The sequence below is a fragment of the Gastrolobium bilobum genome, unplaced genomic scaffold (genome assembly GCF_033153095.1).
Source record: "Gastrolobium bilobum isolate Gb01-03AN ecotype WA unplaced genomic scaffold, APGP_CSIRO_Gbil_v1 utg1526, whole genome shotgun sequence".
NCBI classification, from domain to species: domain Eukaryota; kingdom Viridiplantae; phylum Streptophyta; class Magnoliopsida; order Fabales; family Fabaceae; genus Gastrolobium; species Gastrolobium bilobum.
This window is the reverse complement of record NW_026898895.1, coordinates 4,716-19,369: the sequence shown is the minus strand read 5'-3', so window position 1 is coordinate 19,369 and position 14,654 is coordinate 4,716. Positions and strand designations below refer to the sequence as shown.

Here is a 14,654-nt window from a genome sequence, read left to right as displayed (position 1 = left end):
CATACAAAGATGAAAATAAATATAACCGTTGGATCAACATAATCGATCTAACAGTAAGATTGATTGGTAGTCATTTGGTAGTAACACAACTTGGTTGTCACAATATCTTTCCCCAAATAACTTATCCCATAGTTTTGTATTATTTAAAGGGACATGTTATTCTGCCTACTCTTATTTTGCCTACCTCTCTTAACACCGTTAGATTACAATATTATCTAATGGTGGAGATTTGTAGAATAAAATAAACCATTTTTTCCTTTCTTTCTCCTTACTACCTCCCACACTCTTTCTCTCTCCTCCCCTTTCTCTCTATCGATTTGAATTTAAATTCAATCAATGATTAATGGCATGATAATTGTGCTGGATGAATATATTTTTTAAAATTCCTTGAATCTGATATAATTGAACACGGCAGAAATCACAAAAATACAAAAAAACGAAAACCATGAATAATCCCTTCCTTTGAATTAATCCACGATTACTGTAACGTTTCTATTTTGCTGTTGAAATTTGAAATCGAATCAACTTATCTCCTTCTTTTTCTTATCTTGTTTTTCACCTTGAAGTGGGGAAATGATCTCTGTTCTCTCCAGGTTACGCCCAACAACATGCATATTTGACCCTATAACATAGGGCATCTGGGTTTGTTCCATCTTGACATCCCTTTTCAATTCAATTTTTTATGTAAATGCTCATAACAACGACTGAATTGGATGAATTGAGAAAAAAAGCTTGTACCTTTTTTGATGCTGAAGCGCCATTAAAGTGAGAGAAAGGAGAAGAGAGAGAAAGACTGATAGAAAAAAAGAGTAAAAGAGTTTATTTTATACAGTAAATCTTCACCATTGGATAAGATTGTAATCTAACGATATTGAAAGGGGTAGACAAAGGTAGACAAAATAATCTATCCTAATTGTTGATTTTGTGTCATTTTAAAGATATAATTATTGAGAATTATTAATTAATTGATAAGTTTGATCCAATAAATTATAATCATTGATTCACATTATATCTTTTAGACAAGTATTTTTTTCATTTAATTTAATATGAAAATAATAATTAATAAATATTCCAAAATAGCTTAATAAGTACTTACCATTCTAACAGTAATCAAAAAGTATTTACCATTATTTCTTTTATTATTTTCCTTTTTTTTTCTAGAAGGGCAAAAAAGAAGAAGAGAGAGACATCGATACACGTAAGTAACATCATTAGCCATTAGCCAGAAAAGAAACAAGAAGGAAAAAACCGATCAGAGAGCAACCGCAACAGATCGAAGATGGTTGCGTTCACCGGTGACGAAACTGCTCCCTTCTTCGGCTTCCTCGGAGCCGCCTTTGCCCTTGTTTTCTCATGTAACCTCCCTTTCTCCCTTCATCAATCACATTTTCACACCTTTTTTCTAATTTTTTTTTTGGTTAAATTGTTGGTTGTTGTAGGTATGGGTGCTGCTTACGGCACGGCGAAAAGCGGCGTCGGGGTTGCATCGATGGGTGTTATGAGACCGGAGCTGGTGATGAAGTCGATAGTTCCGGTTGTGATGGCTGGTGTGTTAGGTATCTATGGTTTGATTATTGCGGTTATTATCAGTACGGGCATTAACCCTAAGGCCAAACCCTACTATCTCTTTGACGGTTACGCTCACTTTGCTTCCGGTCTGTCTTGTGGCCTTGCTGGCCTCGGCGCTGGCATGGCCATCGGCATCGTTGGCGATGCCGGTGTTAGGTATTTAAATTCCTTCTTTACCCTCACTCTGTTTTTGAATTGAATTCCAAACTTTTTTTTTTAACTAGTTTTAGTTGTTGAGGGAGATATTTTGACTACTGTATAAGATTAAGTGCATATTGTAGTTTATTTGGAATCAATAATTAATTAGTATATATAATTTAATAAATTACAATAAAAATCTACCGCTGAGATGGAGAGTACACTGGAGTTAAAAGATCCTCCCTCTAACATGTTTAGATATTCATGTGCCTAGATCTTATAGTTTAAACTTTTAGGATTGTTGGTGTTTTACTTTTAACAACTAGGGAATGAGATGGAGTGATATGAACATGGTGTTTTTGTGTGTTCATTGTTCTTACTGATTATTGTTGGTGTTTATAAATATTGGTTGTAGTGATTTGGTTTTTGGATTCCATGAGAGAGTGAGTACATTGCTAATTTCAAACCAAGAGTTGTGCTGATGATAATATGAAGTTTGCAGTGGCATGTCTGAAATTCTTGCTGGTTCTCTGGTAATGAGAAGTTTATGGTGTCATTGTATTCTGTTTATGGTTTTATAGAAATATTTATTAGTGAAGTTCTCAAACATTAAATAACTTGTGCCTTTCTTGTGAGGGAAACTAGTGATAAGGAAAAAATTACATAACTTCAACATTTTCACCTCTTACAATGACTATTTTGATACTCAAAGTTCAAGAATTGCAAAAGAGTTTCCTTTCAAGATTCTAGGAGTTAATAAGATGCTATTTTCTATGAAAAGTTGAAAACCAACAATTCTACAGAACAAAACTAAAGGAAATGTATATTGTTGTCATCTGGTTGTCTACTTGTTGATTATGTCTTGGCAATTATTTTATGGGAAAAGTATTTGTCCTTTTAAAATTATCACAACAAAAACATTTAAGCAATAGTGTTTTACTCAGTATTTTATGGCAGATGTCCTTTCAAGAGTGAGTACATTGCTAACATTTAAGCAATAGTGTTTTACTCAGTATTTTATGGCAGATGTCCTTTCAAGAGTGAGTACATTGCTAATTTCAATAGTGTTTTACTTAATATTAAAATTAAAAAAAAAAATCTATCAATAACTGATGCAAAATTACATGGAAAGTAGGCTTTCAGGAAAATGCAGAAGTTTTCTGCTATATTATCATTCTTCAATAATCAAAAAGTCTTCCTTCACATCCTTCTAACCAGCCTTTTAAAAGTAATACAAAAAGTAACTGACGACAAAGGACCATCAATGGTCTTAAAAACTGATACAAAACGGAAATAACCATAAACAAAACATAAAGTCATGCAAACTGAAACGTCTGCAATTATTAAAATTCATAAAAAGCTTTAAAACTGAAACGTCTGCAATTATAATAATTTATGGTGACTTAAGTGCATCATCCTCTCCCACTAGGAAAAGATTCGCCCTCGAATCTGCAACATCTTCAGGTGGTAATCCAGGCGGCAACTCTTATGGTACAATATCACCAAATTTCCTAATTAAGATTAGGACTTGGAAATGCAAATTCTTTGACATGCTTGGTATATTCATTTGTAGTTTGGATCAATGATCGCATCTGTGATCCGTCATAGGAAAACTTTGTTTGATGTACCAGCAAGTCCCATTACCTTTGACAATCTCCAATTAAACTTTTACCAAAATCTAAATCTTTATCTCCATGGAGCATAAGGTTGTTATGCTCATTGTCCCCAAATTCATAATCCTGCTTGCAAACTAAAGACTTTTGTAGTTTGGATCATTTTGCATGATATCTTTGGGTAGAACTTCATCTTTGTCAGAGATATTAGAATTTCTAATAATTGACTTCCCATCGGAATCACTACAAGAGATTTCTTTCACCTCTGGTTTCTCGTCGTCTTGCTCCCAATCATACTTATCATAGATAGGGAACTTGTCATAAATTGGAGCATCCATAACAGGATTCTCATCATCTTGCTCTTCATCATATTCATCATAGATTGGGACCTTCTGGTCTTCTGTCAAGTCTATGATGTCAAAGACCTTTTCGACGGTGTGTGACTCGTCGAAAGGGAGACAAGAATCTGAACTGTCATCTCCAGAGGAAGAGGAGGACGGAAATCCATTTTGGAACCGCGAAATACCAAGGAGAGGTCGAACCGGTGATCAACCCTTCACTTCCAATTTTGGGATGAAGATCGAGATTCCAGAATTTGAGAGATCAACTCACCCTGACATATTCATCGACTGGTTACACACCGTCGAGAGGGTTTTTGATTTAAAAAACCTCACAGATGAGCAAAAGGATTGATTTCCAGGTTGACTTCGTCCTCGTCGCTCCTGGTTCCGGTTCCATAATCTCCTTTCCTCCTCATGAGATGATCTTTCAGATTCCCATCCTTCATCTGACTCGTGCAACTGTGCCTCTGCAAGCAGTTGTGTCCTTTTCCTCAATTTCAGCATCTCTCGCATCAGTATAATAATCACCATCGGTAGGTTGACCGCGTCTGCCGCCACGACCTCTTCGTCCATGACCACGACCTTCGCGATTTTCCTTCGCGATTTTCCTGCTCAGCCATCTTTAAGGCAACCTGAGCTTTGATACCAAATGATGCAAAATTATATGGAAAGTAGACTTTCAGGAAAATGCAGAAGTTTTCTGCTATATTATCATTCTTCAATAATCAAAAAGTCTTCCTTCACATCCTTCTAACCAGCCTTTTAAAAGCAATACAAAAAGTAACTGACGACAAAGGACCATCAATGGTCTTAAAAACTGATACAAAACGGAAATAACCATAAACGAAACATAAAGTCATGCAAACTGAAACGTCTGCAATTATTAAAATTCATAAAAAGCTTTAAAACTGAAACGTCTGCAATTATAATAATTTATGGTGACTTAAGTGCATCAATAACCTTTTACTCTCTCCCACCACGATCTTCAATTGTGTAACTCTTTCACCATAAAACACAATATTTTAGTTAAAATGACACAATTTTATATTTTTTAAAAGGACAAATACTTTTTCCTTATTTTATATAGAATTTCATTATATCCTTTTAAATAAGAATTTGGATAATAAATTATTCTTCTTCTCTTGCAAATCAAATTACTAGTGCTTTATGCTTTCACTAATATTCTTTTCTTGTTATTTAGCCATCTGCCAGATATGCAAATGTGCTAACTAAACGTGTCAAAAATATGCAAACTTGGGCAGATTATATGTATAATTCATACAATTGTCAAAATTGTTTGCATAGGTGTACTAGGTAATTCATGCATTGCATCAGTGGATATTGATACTTAGTTGTAGTTAATTTCGGTTAGAATACACCTTTTTCATGGTTTCAAGTTTACAAAACTGCAATGAAGAAATATTCTAACCTGATTAACCTCTTTAAAATTGTTTAGGAATATATCTCAGTATTTTTCTGTTATTGATTGAATTACAACTTTACTACTACTGTTGCTGTTTTCAATTTTTCAATATTGTTTGACTCTCATCTTTGGGCAACCTGCCCCCACTTTGATACCTATCAAAATAGTTTCTTTCTACTCAGTTTTGGGCAAATAAAATACGATTATACTTCTGTACTACTCTTCCCTGTCCTTGCATTTTATCAATTATCATTTATCACAACAAAAACATTTAAGCATTCAATCTTATATCAGTAAACCAATAAGATCTTTTCCACACTTCACCTTCCAAACCATTTATCTTCAACAGAGAAAAGCACTAATTAGTGGATGAAACAAAATTTTCATAAATTGCCTATCCATATATCCCTTAGCTCAATTACGCTAAAATAATACTCCTTGACAGGCTTACCACATTCTTCATCTCCCAAAGTATTGTATTGCTATATTTTGAAGGCCTATATTGTTTCTCATTCGCTAAGAGTAGTACAGAAGTATAATCTTACTTGATTTTTTCCGCTGCAAGAAGGATTGTTGGTTTCATCAGATCACTGGGATATTAGTATCTTTAGTTTAGAAATTCGATTTGGTTTCTTTTTGACGTATTATTTGACATTATTGGTTCACTCCTTTTGATTCAGAACTCTACTGATTCAATAAATGTAATTCAAGTTTCATTTAAATGATTTGAATTTAACATGCTGATAACTGTCTTTGTAGAGCAAATGCTCAACAGCCAAAGCTTTTTGTTGGAATGATTCTCATCCTCATTTTTGCTGAGGCATTGGCGTTATACGGTCTCATTGTTGGCATCATCCTCTCTTCCCGTGCTGGCCAATCCAGGGCTGATTAATATATAATTTCCCGTTGGTTGTGATACACGGAGCCACAGATTATGAATGGCATTGATAATGTTAGTACTGAGCTTGCTGCTTGGTCTTACTCATGTGATTTGATTTATGTACTCGTTAGAAAATTGAGGTTATATAGGAATAAAGCTCGTCGAACTTTTCTTTGCTCATCACTTTATTTATTTATATGCTCAATCCAACAATATTAGATATATCTTTAATAAGACAGATACTTGTTTCGTTTCCAATGACTTTCAGTAAAAATTTTTAGTCTTCAAAACGCCTGTCTCACCTCTACCAAACCTTTTTTTTTTTTTTTTTTTCTTTTGTATTCTATTCTTTTGTTATGATTTTATTGTTTTATCTTTGTTGACATTCATTTGACACGCAAGATTAGCCAAAGTGCAATTTACGGTCGATTCATATTAAGTGAGAGAGAGAGAGAGAGAGAGAGATTTGGTTTACCTCTCACCCCATTTCAGAAACCAAAAATCAGAAATTGACATATCAACTCACGTGTCCGCAGGACAATTTTTCCTGAAAACAAGAAATATAAATAAAGAAATAGAGGTAAAAGAAAAGAAAAGAAAATGCATAAATAAGTAAATAAGAGAATAAAAATTGAGAGAAAAAAAAGAAATAAAAGAAAGGAAAGAAAGAAAAAATACGAAAAAAAAAGCAAAGGTATAAAGGGAAAGAAATGAAGACAAAGACGAAAAGAACTAAATAAGGAATATATGTAAGATAGGAAGAAAATAGGTCAAACTCTTCACAATGCTAATAGTTTTTCTCCAATTCGTCTTAAGACACATTGTCTGTCAATCTATATGTTACTCCATTAAGTCTTGTTTTACTACCTTCCCCTAGTAAGTTTCGATTTACCTCTTTCTCTCTTTAAGGTAACAAAATTTTGTTCTTACAAGATCTTTTCATTATGTACCCAAACCACCTCAATTTATATTCTCTCATCTTTTCAATCCCTCTTACCTTTCATAGAATATCTTTATCTCTTATCTTATCTATCCTTGTACGACCACATATCCACATTAACATTCTCATTTCTGCTATTCTCATTTATACTAATGTTGTCTATGTGCTGACCAACATTCAGATCCATATAATATTGCGGGCCTTACTACTGTTCTATAGAATTTTCCTTTTAACCTAGGGGGAATTATGTGGTCACACAAAAACACTAACACACTGTCATTTATGTCACCCTGTTCTGATTCTATGATTCACATCTTAATTAAATCTTTCTATTTTTTTTTTGCAAAATTGATCCCAGTCCCCAGATATTTGAAAGTATCTTTTTGGAGTACCTCTTTGTCCAAGTAGATGCACAAAATTGTGATCTCTATCTTTTACAAGAAAAAACTCACACTTTATATACTCAATCTTGCCCCGACTTAGCGTAAATCCTTCAAACTTCAATATGTTTCCCCACAATTCTAGTTTTTTCTTAACACCATCCCTAGTCTCATTAATAAGCATAATATAATGTGCAAAAAAAATACACCAAGTCACTTTTTCTTGAATATATTTTGTCAGTTCATCCATAATTAGGGAAAAGAGATAAGGACTTATAACAGAACATTCGTGTAAACCTATCGTGATAGGAAAATAACTTGATGTTCCATTACAAGCTTTCACACATGTAATAGCACCATCATACATATCCTTGATTGTCTCTACATACTTTGATGTTACTTTTTTTTCCAATAACCCACCATAAAACCTTTCTTGAAACCCTCTCACATGTCTTCTAAAGATCTATAAATACCATATATAAGTCCTTCTTTTCTCGATATCTTTCCATTAATTGTTGTATCAAGAAAATGGCCTCCATGGTATATCTTCATAGCACAAACCCAAATTGATTTACATGTACTTTGGTCTCTCTCCTCAAGCAATGTTCAATAACTCTTTTAACACAACTTTATAGTATGGCTTATAAGTTTAATGCCTCTATAATTAGAACAATTCTGAATATCTTCCTTTTTTTTTTCTCCCCTTGCTTTATTCTCTTTCTTCCTGCTTTGCTTGTTAATATTACTCCTATGTGAACTCCTTATGATATTTGTACAAATGAAGATGGCATTCCTTTGTTCTAGTTTAATTTTTGTTCTACAATTAGTCTACTCCTAATGATTTGTACAATGAAGATAATCTTCCTCTGTTTTGAATTTTATATTTTTGGTTTCCAAAAGGTGTTCCCACCTATTTGGATAGACTAATTCACATCGTAGCATAGAGCGTGAAGATTTTTACCGATGGCCCCAAGGTGATTCGCACAGGAATCGAACCAGTAACTTTTCAACCATAACAATTCGCTCCTTAAGCACAGCTGGCTTACCAACTATGCCACCCCTTGGGGTTCTCTGTTTGGAATTTTATAATAATTTAATATTGTACCTTAAAATTAGTAAGCCAGAAATACCTTACAAATTCTGGTTAAGGTTTTTGGACTTTAAGTACAATTTTTTCTGTTGTATTTGATAACTAGTATACTATTTCGTCAACTCTGTTCTAGCGACCAAATTGAAGATGGCAGGTTCATACATAGAACTTAGTTGTTGCGCTATACCACTACCCACCATAGCGCTATGGCATTTTTGGGAGGTTGGCAGCTACCAGCATTTGATAACTATGCATTACATAATTTTCTCCGGAGCACAATAGCGACAAATCATCTTAACAAAACTATATAATGTACAATATTGAACAAAGATCCCTAAGAGATTTTAAGCCCTTGACTAACTTGTGCGATAAATATCAATTACGGTAAAATCCCCCCATATTCTCTAAGTTAATTCAGCTTTGCCTTGTAAATGAAAAAACATCAAATACATGAAAATATACGCAATCCAAGCTACATTGTAGGAAGTAATTTGTAAATTAACAAGAGACGAGAGGATCAATAGAATGAATTTGTATATTGAATTGATTCAGGAGAGTACAATATATAAAGAAACACTAATGGGCTTAGCCTATATCTAACCTAAATCCTAATGAAATAAGGAAATAGATCTTTATAAATAATAAAGATATTCTAAAGATATTCTTTCCAACAATAATAAAGATATCCTAAAATATTCTTTCTAACACTCCCCCTCAAGCTGGAGCGTAAAGATCATAAGCAACAAGCTTGAACAAGAAAGACTAAGAAACATAACATCAAAATAAACGAGTGAGGGTTGTAACAACTCTACAACTCACCCTAAAGAAAAATAAAAATATTATAAACTAAAATAAAATATTATCTATATCTCAAATACTCCCCCTCAAGATGGAGGGACATTTCATCTTGGGAAGAAAGAAAACTAAAAGGATGCTTCACGGAATATAAGTTGAAGAAATCGACAGCAAATCAACTAGAATGACCATCAGTTTCAAGAGCTGGTAAAGATATCAACCTAAAGGGCTGGGAAAGACATTGTTGCAACTGGAATACAAGCCGACGCAGCTAAGTGTAACTGGAATAATCCGTGGATCATGAAACAATAGAGATAATGGGAAAAAGACATTGTTGCAACTGGAATACAAGCCGTCGGAGCCAGTGTAACTCGAATAATCCGCGGACCAGGCAACAATGAAGATATATGCTCCCCTTAAATGGGAGGCCAAAATAAAGGCAAAAATAAAGATAGCAGCACACGACAGAAATCGAATAGATGGACGCCGACGAATGCTGGCCGAAGATGAACAGATCTGGAAATGCAAATCGGTGAATGCGAGATCACACACTCGCGACCCAAACGATGACGATTGAACGAAGTGAAGACAAATCTAGAAAGAGGACGACTGGGCGACCTTTTCTGCCCTTGATCGACAACGAACGGTCGCCGGAAAAGGCCACCGGACAATGGTGGACAATGACACAGAGGTTGGTATGAATATTTCATCACATTCACTGATGATTACTCAAGATTTGGACATGTGTACCAGATGCGTACAAGTCTGAAGCTTTTGGAAAATTTTAAGAGTTCAAGGCTGAGTCAGAAAAGCATCTTGGTGTTCAAATCAAGACTCTTTGGTCTGACCGAGGTGGTGAATACCTATCTGGAGAGTTCAGGTCTTACCTGAGCAAGGAGGGGATAGTTTCACAATTATCTTCTCTAGGGACACCCCAACAGAATGGAGTTACTGAAAGGAGAAATCGAACCCTTTTAGAAATGGCAAGATCTATGCTCAGTCATTTGTCTGTATCTGATTCATTCTGGGAATATGCCTTAAAAATTTCTATGTACTTATTAAACTTAGCTCCATCCAAATCTGTTTCACAAACACCCATAGAATTATGGAAAGGGTGCAAGCCCCACTCTGAACCATATTCGGATTTGGGGTGCTCCGGCACATATTTTACAACAGAAGACAAATAAGATGGACTCACGTACAGAAGTGTGCATTTTTGTAGGCTATCCTAAAGGAACTAGAGGTTGGATGTTTTATAGTCCAAAAGATAAGAAGGTCTTAGTGAGTACTCACACGACTTTCTTGGAGGAGGACTATATGGCAAATTACAAGCCTAGGAGTACGGTTATCTTGATAAGCTTGTCTCAGATCAAGTTTTACCTCAACCTCAGGTGGTTCCATCTTTTGTTCCTGTGGTTGTTCAAAGAGGAGAATATATACCTGAAGGTGAACATACACAGGAACCAGAGGAAACAGAAGTTCAGCATGATGATCAACACGTGGAACATGTAGAAATACAAATATCACTTGTGGAGGAACAAAATCAAGAATTGGTTAACCCACCTAATAGGGGTCCTCAAGAAATTACTGATCTACCAAACTTGGATCCTCTTGTAGATGCACAACAACAAGTGCGACAAAGTCGTAATAGGACATTATTTCATAAACCCGTAAGATATCTCTTGTTGGGTGAATCATATCAGGATGTTACCATTGAAAGAGATGATGATCCTATAATTATGACGAGGCACTAGAAGATATTGATGTGTATGAGTGGCTTGGGGCTATGAACCGAGAGATGGAATCTATATATTCTAACTCAGTTTGGTTTCTTATAGAAGCACTTAAAGGGGTAAAACTCATTGGGTGTAAATGGATCTACAAGAAGAAGAGAGGATCAGATGGGAAGGTTGAAACTTTCAAAGCTAGATTGGTGGCGAAAGGGTACACCAAAATAGAAGGTGTAGACTATGACGAAACCTTTTCGCCGGTTGCCATGCTCAAGTCCATCCGGATTCTCTTAGTTGTTGCAGCAAGTCTCGATTATGAGATTTGGCAAATGGATGTCAAAAATTCTTTTCTAAATGGAAATTTGGAAGAGGATATCTATATGTAGCAACCAAAAGGGTTCATAACCAAAGGGCAGGAACACATGGTATGCAAGTTGCAAAAGTCTATGTATGGACTCAAGCAAGCATCCAGGTCATGGAACATTCGGTTTGATCAAGCCATATATCTTATGGTTTTAAAAAAGCCCTGATGAACTATGTGTGTATAAAAGGATCCAAGGGAAAGCAATATCTTTTCTAGTGCTTTATGTAGATGATGTATTCCTTATCGAAAATGATAAGGAGATGTTGTTAGGCATAAAGACCTGGCTGATCAAGCATTTTGATATAAGGACATGGGGGAGGCCAATTATAGTCTTGGTATTAAACTCTTACGAGACCGTAAGAATAGGATATTGCCATTATCACAGGCTACTTACATTGACAAAATCCTTTCCAGGTCAACACGGAGAATTCCAAGAGGGAAAATTTACCCTTCAGGCATGTGATTCATCTATCTAAGGAGCATTCCCCTAAGACTCCTGAGCAGAGAGAACACATGAGTAGGATACCTTATGCTTTAGCAGTAGGTAGTCTCATGTATGCCATGCTGTGTATCAGACCAGATATCTGCTATGCAGTGGGAGTAGTAAGTCAATACCAATTTGATCCTAGAGAAGAACACTGGATAACGGTTAAGCATATACTCAAGTATCTTTGGAGAACGAGAGATTATATGTTGGTCTATTCTAGTGGGAGTCTTCAAACCATTGGTTACAGAGACTCAGATTTCCAAGGGGATATTGACTCAAGAAAGTCGACCTCAAACTATATGTTCACTCTTAATGGCGGGGCCATTTGTTAGAGGAGTATCACACATGGCTGCATCTGAAGCTACAAAGGAAGTCGCATGGTTGAAGAAGTTCCTTATGGATCTTCAAGTGATACTGGGTGCTAGTCGTCCCATCACTCTTTACCGTGACAACAGTGGGGCAGTAGCACAATCCAAGGAATCGAGGTGTCACAAAAGATAGAAAGACATAGAGAGGAAGTACCACTTGATCCGAGACATCAATGATAAAGGAGACACAATGGTAACCAAAATAGCATCGGAAGAAAACCTTGCTGACCCTTTTACCAAGAGTTTGCCTAAACGTGTGTTTAAGAGGCATGTTACATTTATGGGTCTTAAGGGGATTCCAGACTTGCTGTAGCTTTAGGAGATCAGATTTTAGTTTGTTAATTTTATGCTCTTTGAGCAAGATATTATGACATTGTAATTTTTGTGAAAGTTTTAAATGAGGTATTATTCATTTATTTTGCACACTATTTAAAAACATCAAGGTCCGGATCAATTGTGTAATATGATCATATGAATACATTTATGGAGGACATGATCATAGGTTCTTACAATTAATGAATAGATTCAAGATGTTAAATAAAGTTGGGCACTTTATTTAGGTTGCAATATTTTATGAGATGGTTTTGTCCGAACCACTGTAAAATATTAGTGTGAATTAACATTCACATTGAAAGGATCAAGGAGAGATTTGATTAAGATTTTTTTTTCATAAGGTATCAAATCTCCATATAACTATAGTTACGTAATTGCTCTTAATCCTGAGTTTAATATAAATAAGTAATTGAATAATTCTCATTCTTTGATTTACCAATTGGTGAGGTTCGATCTTTTGACAGCCAATAACTCGGTATTTTGGGAGTGAGATTATTTGATTATCAGTATTTATGAGATAAACAATAAGGAATTGATAGGATATGTCCCCTTGATATGTTTCGGTACTTGGATATTGAAGACACTGGCCAGTGCAAGTAATCCATTAGAGAAACTATCATAGTCAAGAGAATAAATAATTGATTGAGTAAGAGAAAACTAGTCAATCAGTTATAGACATTCTACAAAGGGGAAATGCATATTCATATTATAAGTGTTATTAATATTGGAGTTCAAGTTCGCACTTTTAGTGGAGTAGCACCAAATTAGATAATCATTCGTTGATTATCAGGAGTCCTGATTAATAACAGATGGTAGATCCCCGGGCTAGCTTGAGACAAGAGATGGGGTATTTTTTCAGTTAATGATGACTTATGGATTATATGGTTTTGGGTTTTGGACTTATGAGTCCTGATATTGAAGAAACTGGCCAGTGCAAGTAATCCATTAGAGAAACTATCATAGTCAAGGGAATAAATAATTGATTGAGTAAGAGAAAACTAGTCAATCAGTTATAGAGATTCTACAAAAGGGCAATGCATTTTCATATTATAAGTGTTATTAATCTTAGAGTTCAAGTTCGCACTTTTAGTGGAGTAGCACCGAATTAGATAATCATTCATTGATTATCAGGAGTCCTGATTAATAACAGATGGTAGATCCCTGGGCTAGCTTGAGACAAGAGATGAGGTGTTTTTTCAGTTAATGATGACTTATGAGTTATATGGTTTTGGGTTTTGGACTATAGTTTGTACCCAAAAACTAAGTGAGAGATTGTTGAGTTTGTGCTCTTTTACTAAAGCCCAAATGAGTTACGAATATGATAAGAGCTCAAAAAACCTAGAGTCCAATAAGCTTAGGGCTAAGATTTCTTGGAACTCTTATAAATACTACCACTTAAGTCATCAGCCTCCAATGTTATTGAACAATGAGGTAAGCTTAGATATGAAAAGTGCCTACACACTTTCTCTTCCCCTTCGAGAGATAGCTTGGAAAGTTTACTAGAACCTAGAGAGATATGTTCGTGCTGTGACGCAGAAGAGATCAATTCGTGAGTTCGTGCTATGACGCAAAAGGACTCTAGTTTATGGAGCATCATCCCAGATTTGTGCTACAAAAGGTAATTGTAAACAATGATGATCCATTACATTCCAAATCACAATGGTCTAAACGTTTCCGCAAAACTAATTGCTCCTACAATAACAACTCTACAGCTCACCCTAATGTTAAATAACAAACATACCAAAATAAAATAAAATAAAATACGATATTATTTATATCTCTAATAAAAACTACAAAAATCTGAATGCTTGTAAGATTTTGAGTTTAAACACCTCTGATCATCCTATCATCTACCATTGATGCGAATTCATACTTAGCGCACAAGTACTCCAAGAAAATTTCGGGAATGTATGGTTTGGAAATTAATATAAGTTTGTGTAGTAATTAACTCGATAACTATTTTTTAATTTAATTAATCATTAAATTGATTACGACGAGGATTTTTTTTAAAAAAAAAAGAGTGAAAAAAATGTTTGACAAAGGAAAACGATAATTTAGAAAATTGAAAGAAAAAAGTCATTTTAATGAGGATGAAATTTAATACATATATGACAGTAATTGTGAATTATAAATATAAATAGTAACTATAATCATAATTACCACAGAGAAATGGTCAAATAAAAAAACATAGGGTTTTATTAGT

The 14,654-nt window shown here is 34.8% G+C and overlaps 1 protein-coding gene across 1 annotated transcript; it reads left to right on the top strand.

The window, feature by feature from the left end:
* The first annotated feature begins 1,208 nt into the window (after nucleotides 1–1,208).
* Nucleotides 1,209–6,142, top strand: LOC133285120 (V-type proton ATPase 16 kDa proteolipid subunit-like). Its single transcript, XM_061482293.1, has 3 exons — nucleotides 1,209–1,355; nucleotides 1,440–1,725; nucleotides 5,844–6,142. The coding sequence occupies exons 1-3, from the start codon at nucleotides 1,280–1,282 to the stop codon at nucleotides 5,974–5,976; spliced, it is 495 nt and encodes a 164-aa protein (XP_061338277.1). The 5' UTR covers nucleotides 1,209–1,279; the 3' UTR covers nucleotides 5,977–6,142.
* The last annotated feature ends 8,512 nt before the right edge of the window (nucleotides 6,143–14,654 follow it).

Bases quoted from the DNA above. Each gene is read 5' to 3' on its own strand.
- LOC133285120 (XM_061482293.1), top strand. From the start codon at position 1,280: ATGGTTGCGTTCACCGGTGACGAAACTGCTCCCTTCTTCGGCTTCCTC. The intron at 1,356-1,439 runs GTAACCTCCCTT...TGGTTGTTGTAG, and splicing joins CTTTGCCCTTGTTTTCTCAT to GTATGGGTGCTGCTTACGGC. The intron at 1,726-5,843 runs GTATTTAAATTC...CTGTCTTTGTAG, and splicing joins GTTGGCGATGCCGGTGTTAG to AGCAAATGCTCAACAGCCAA.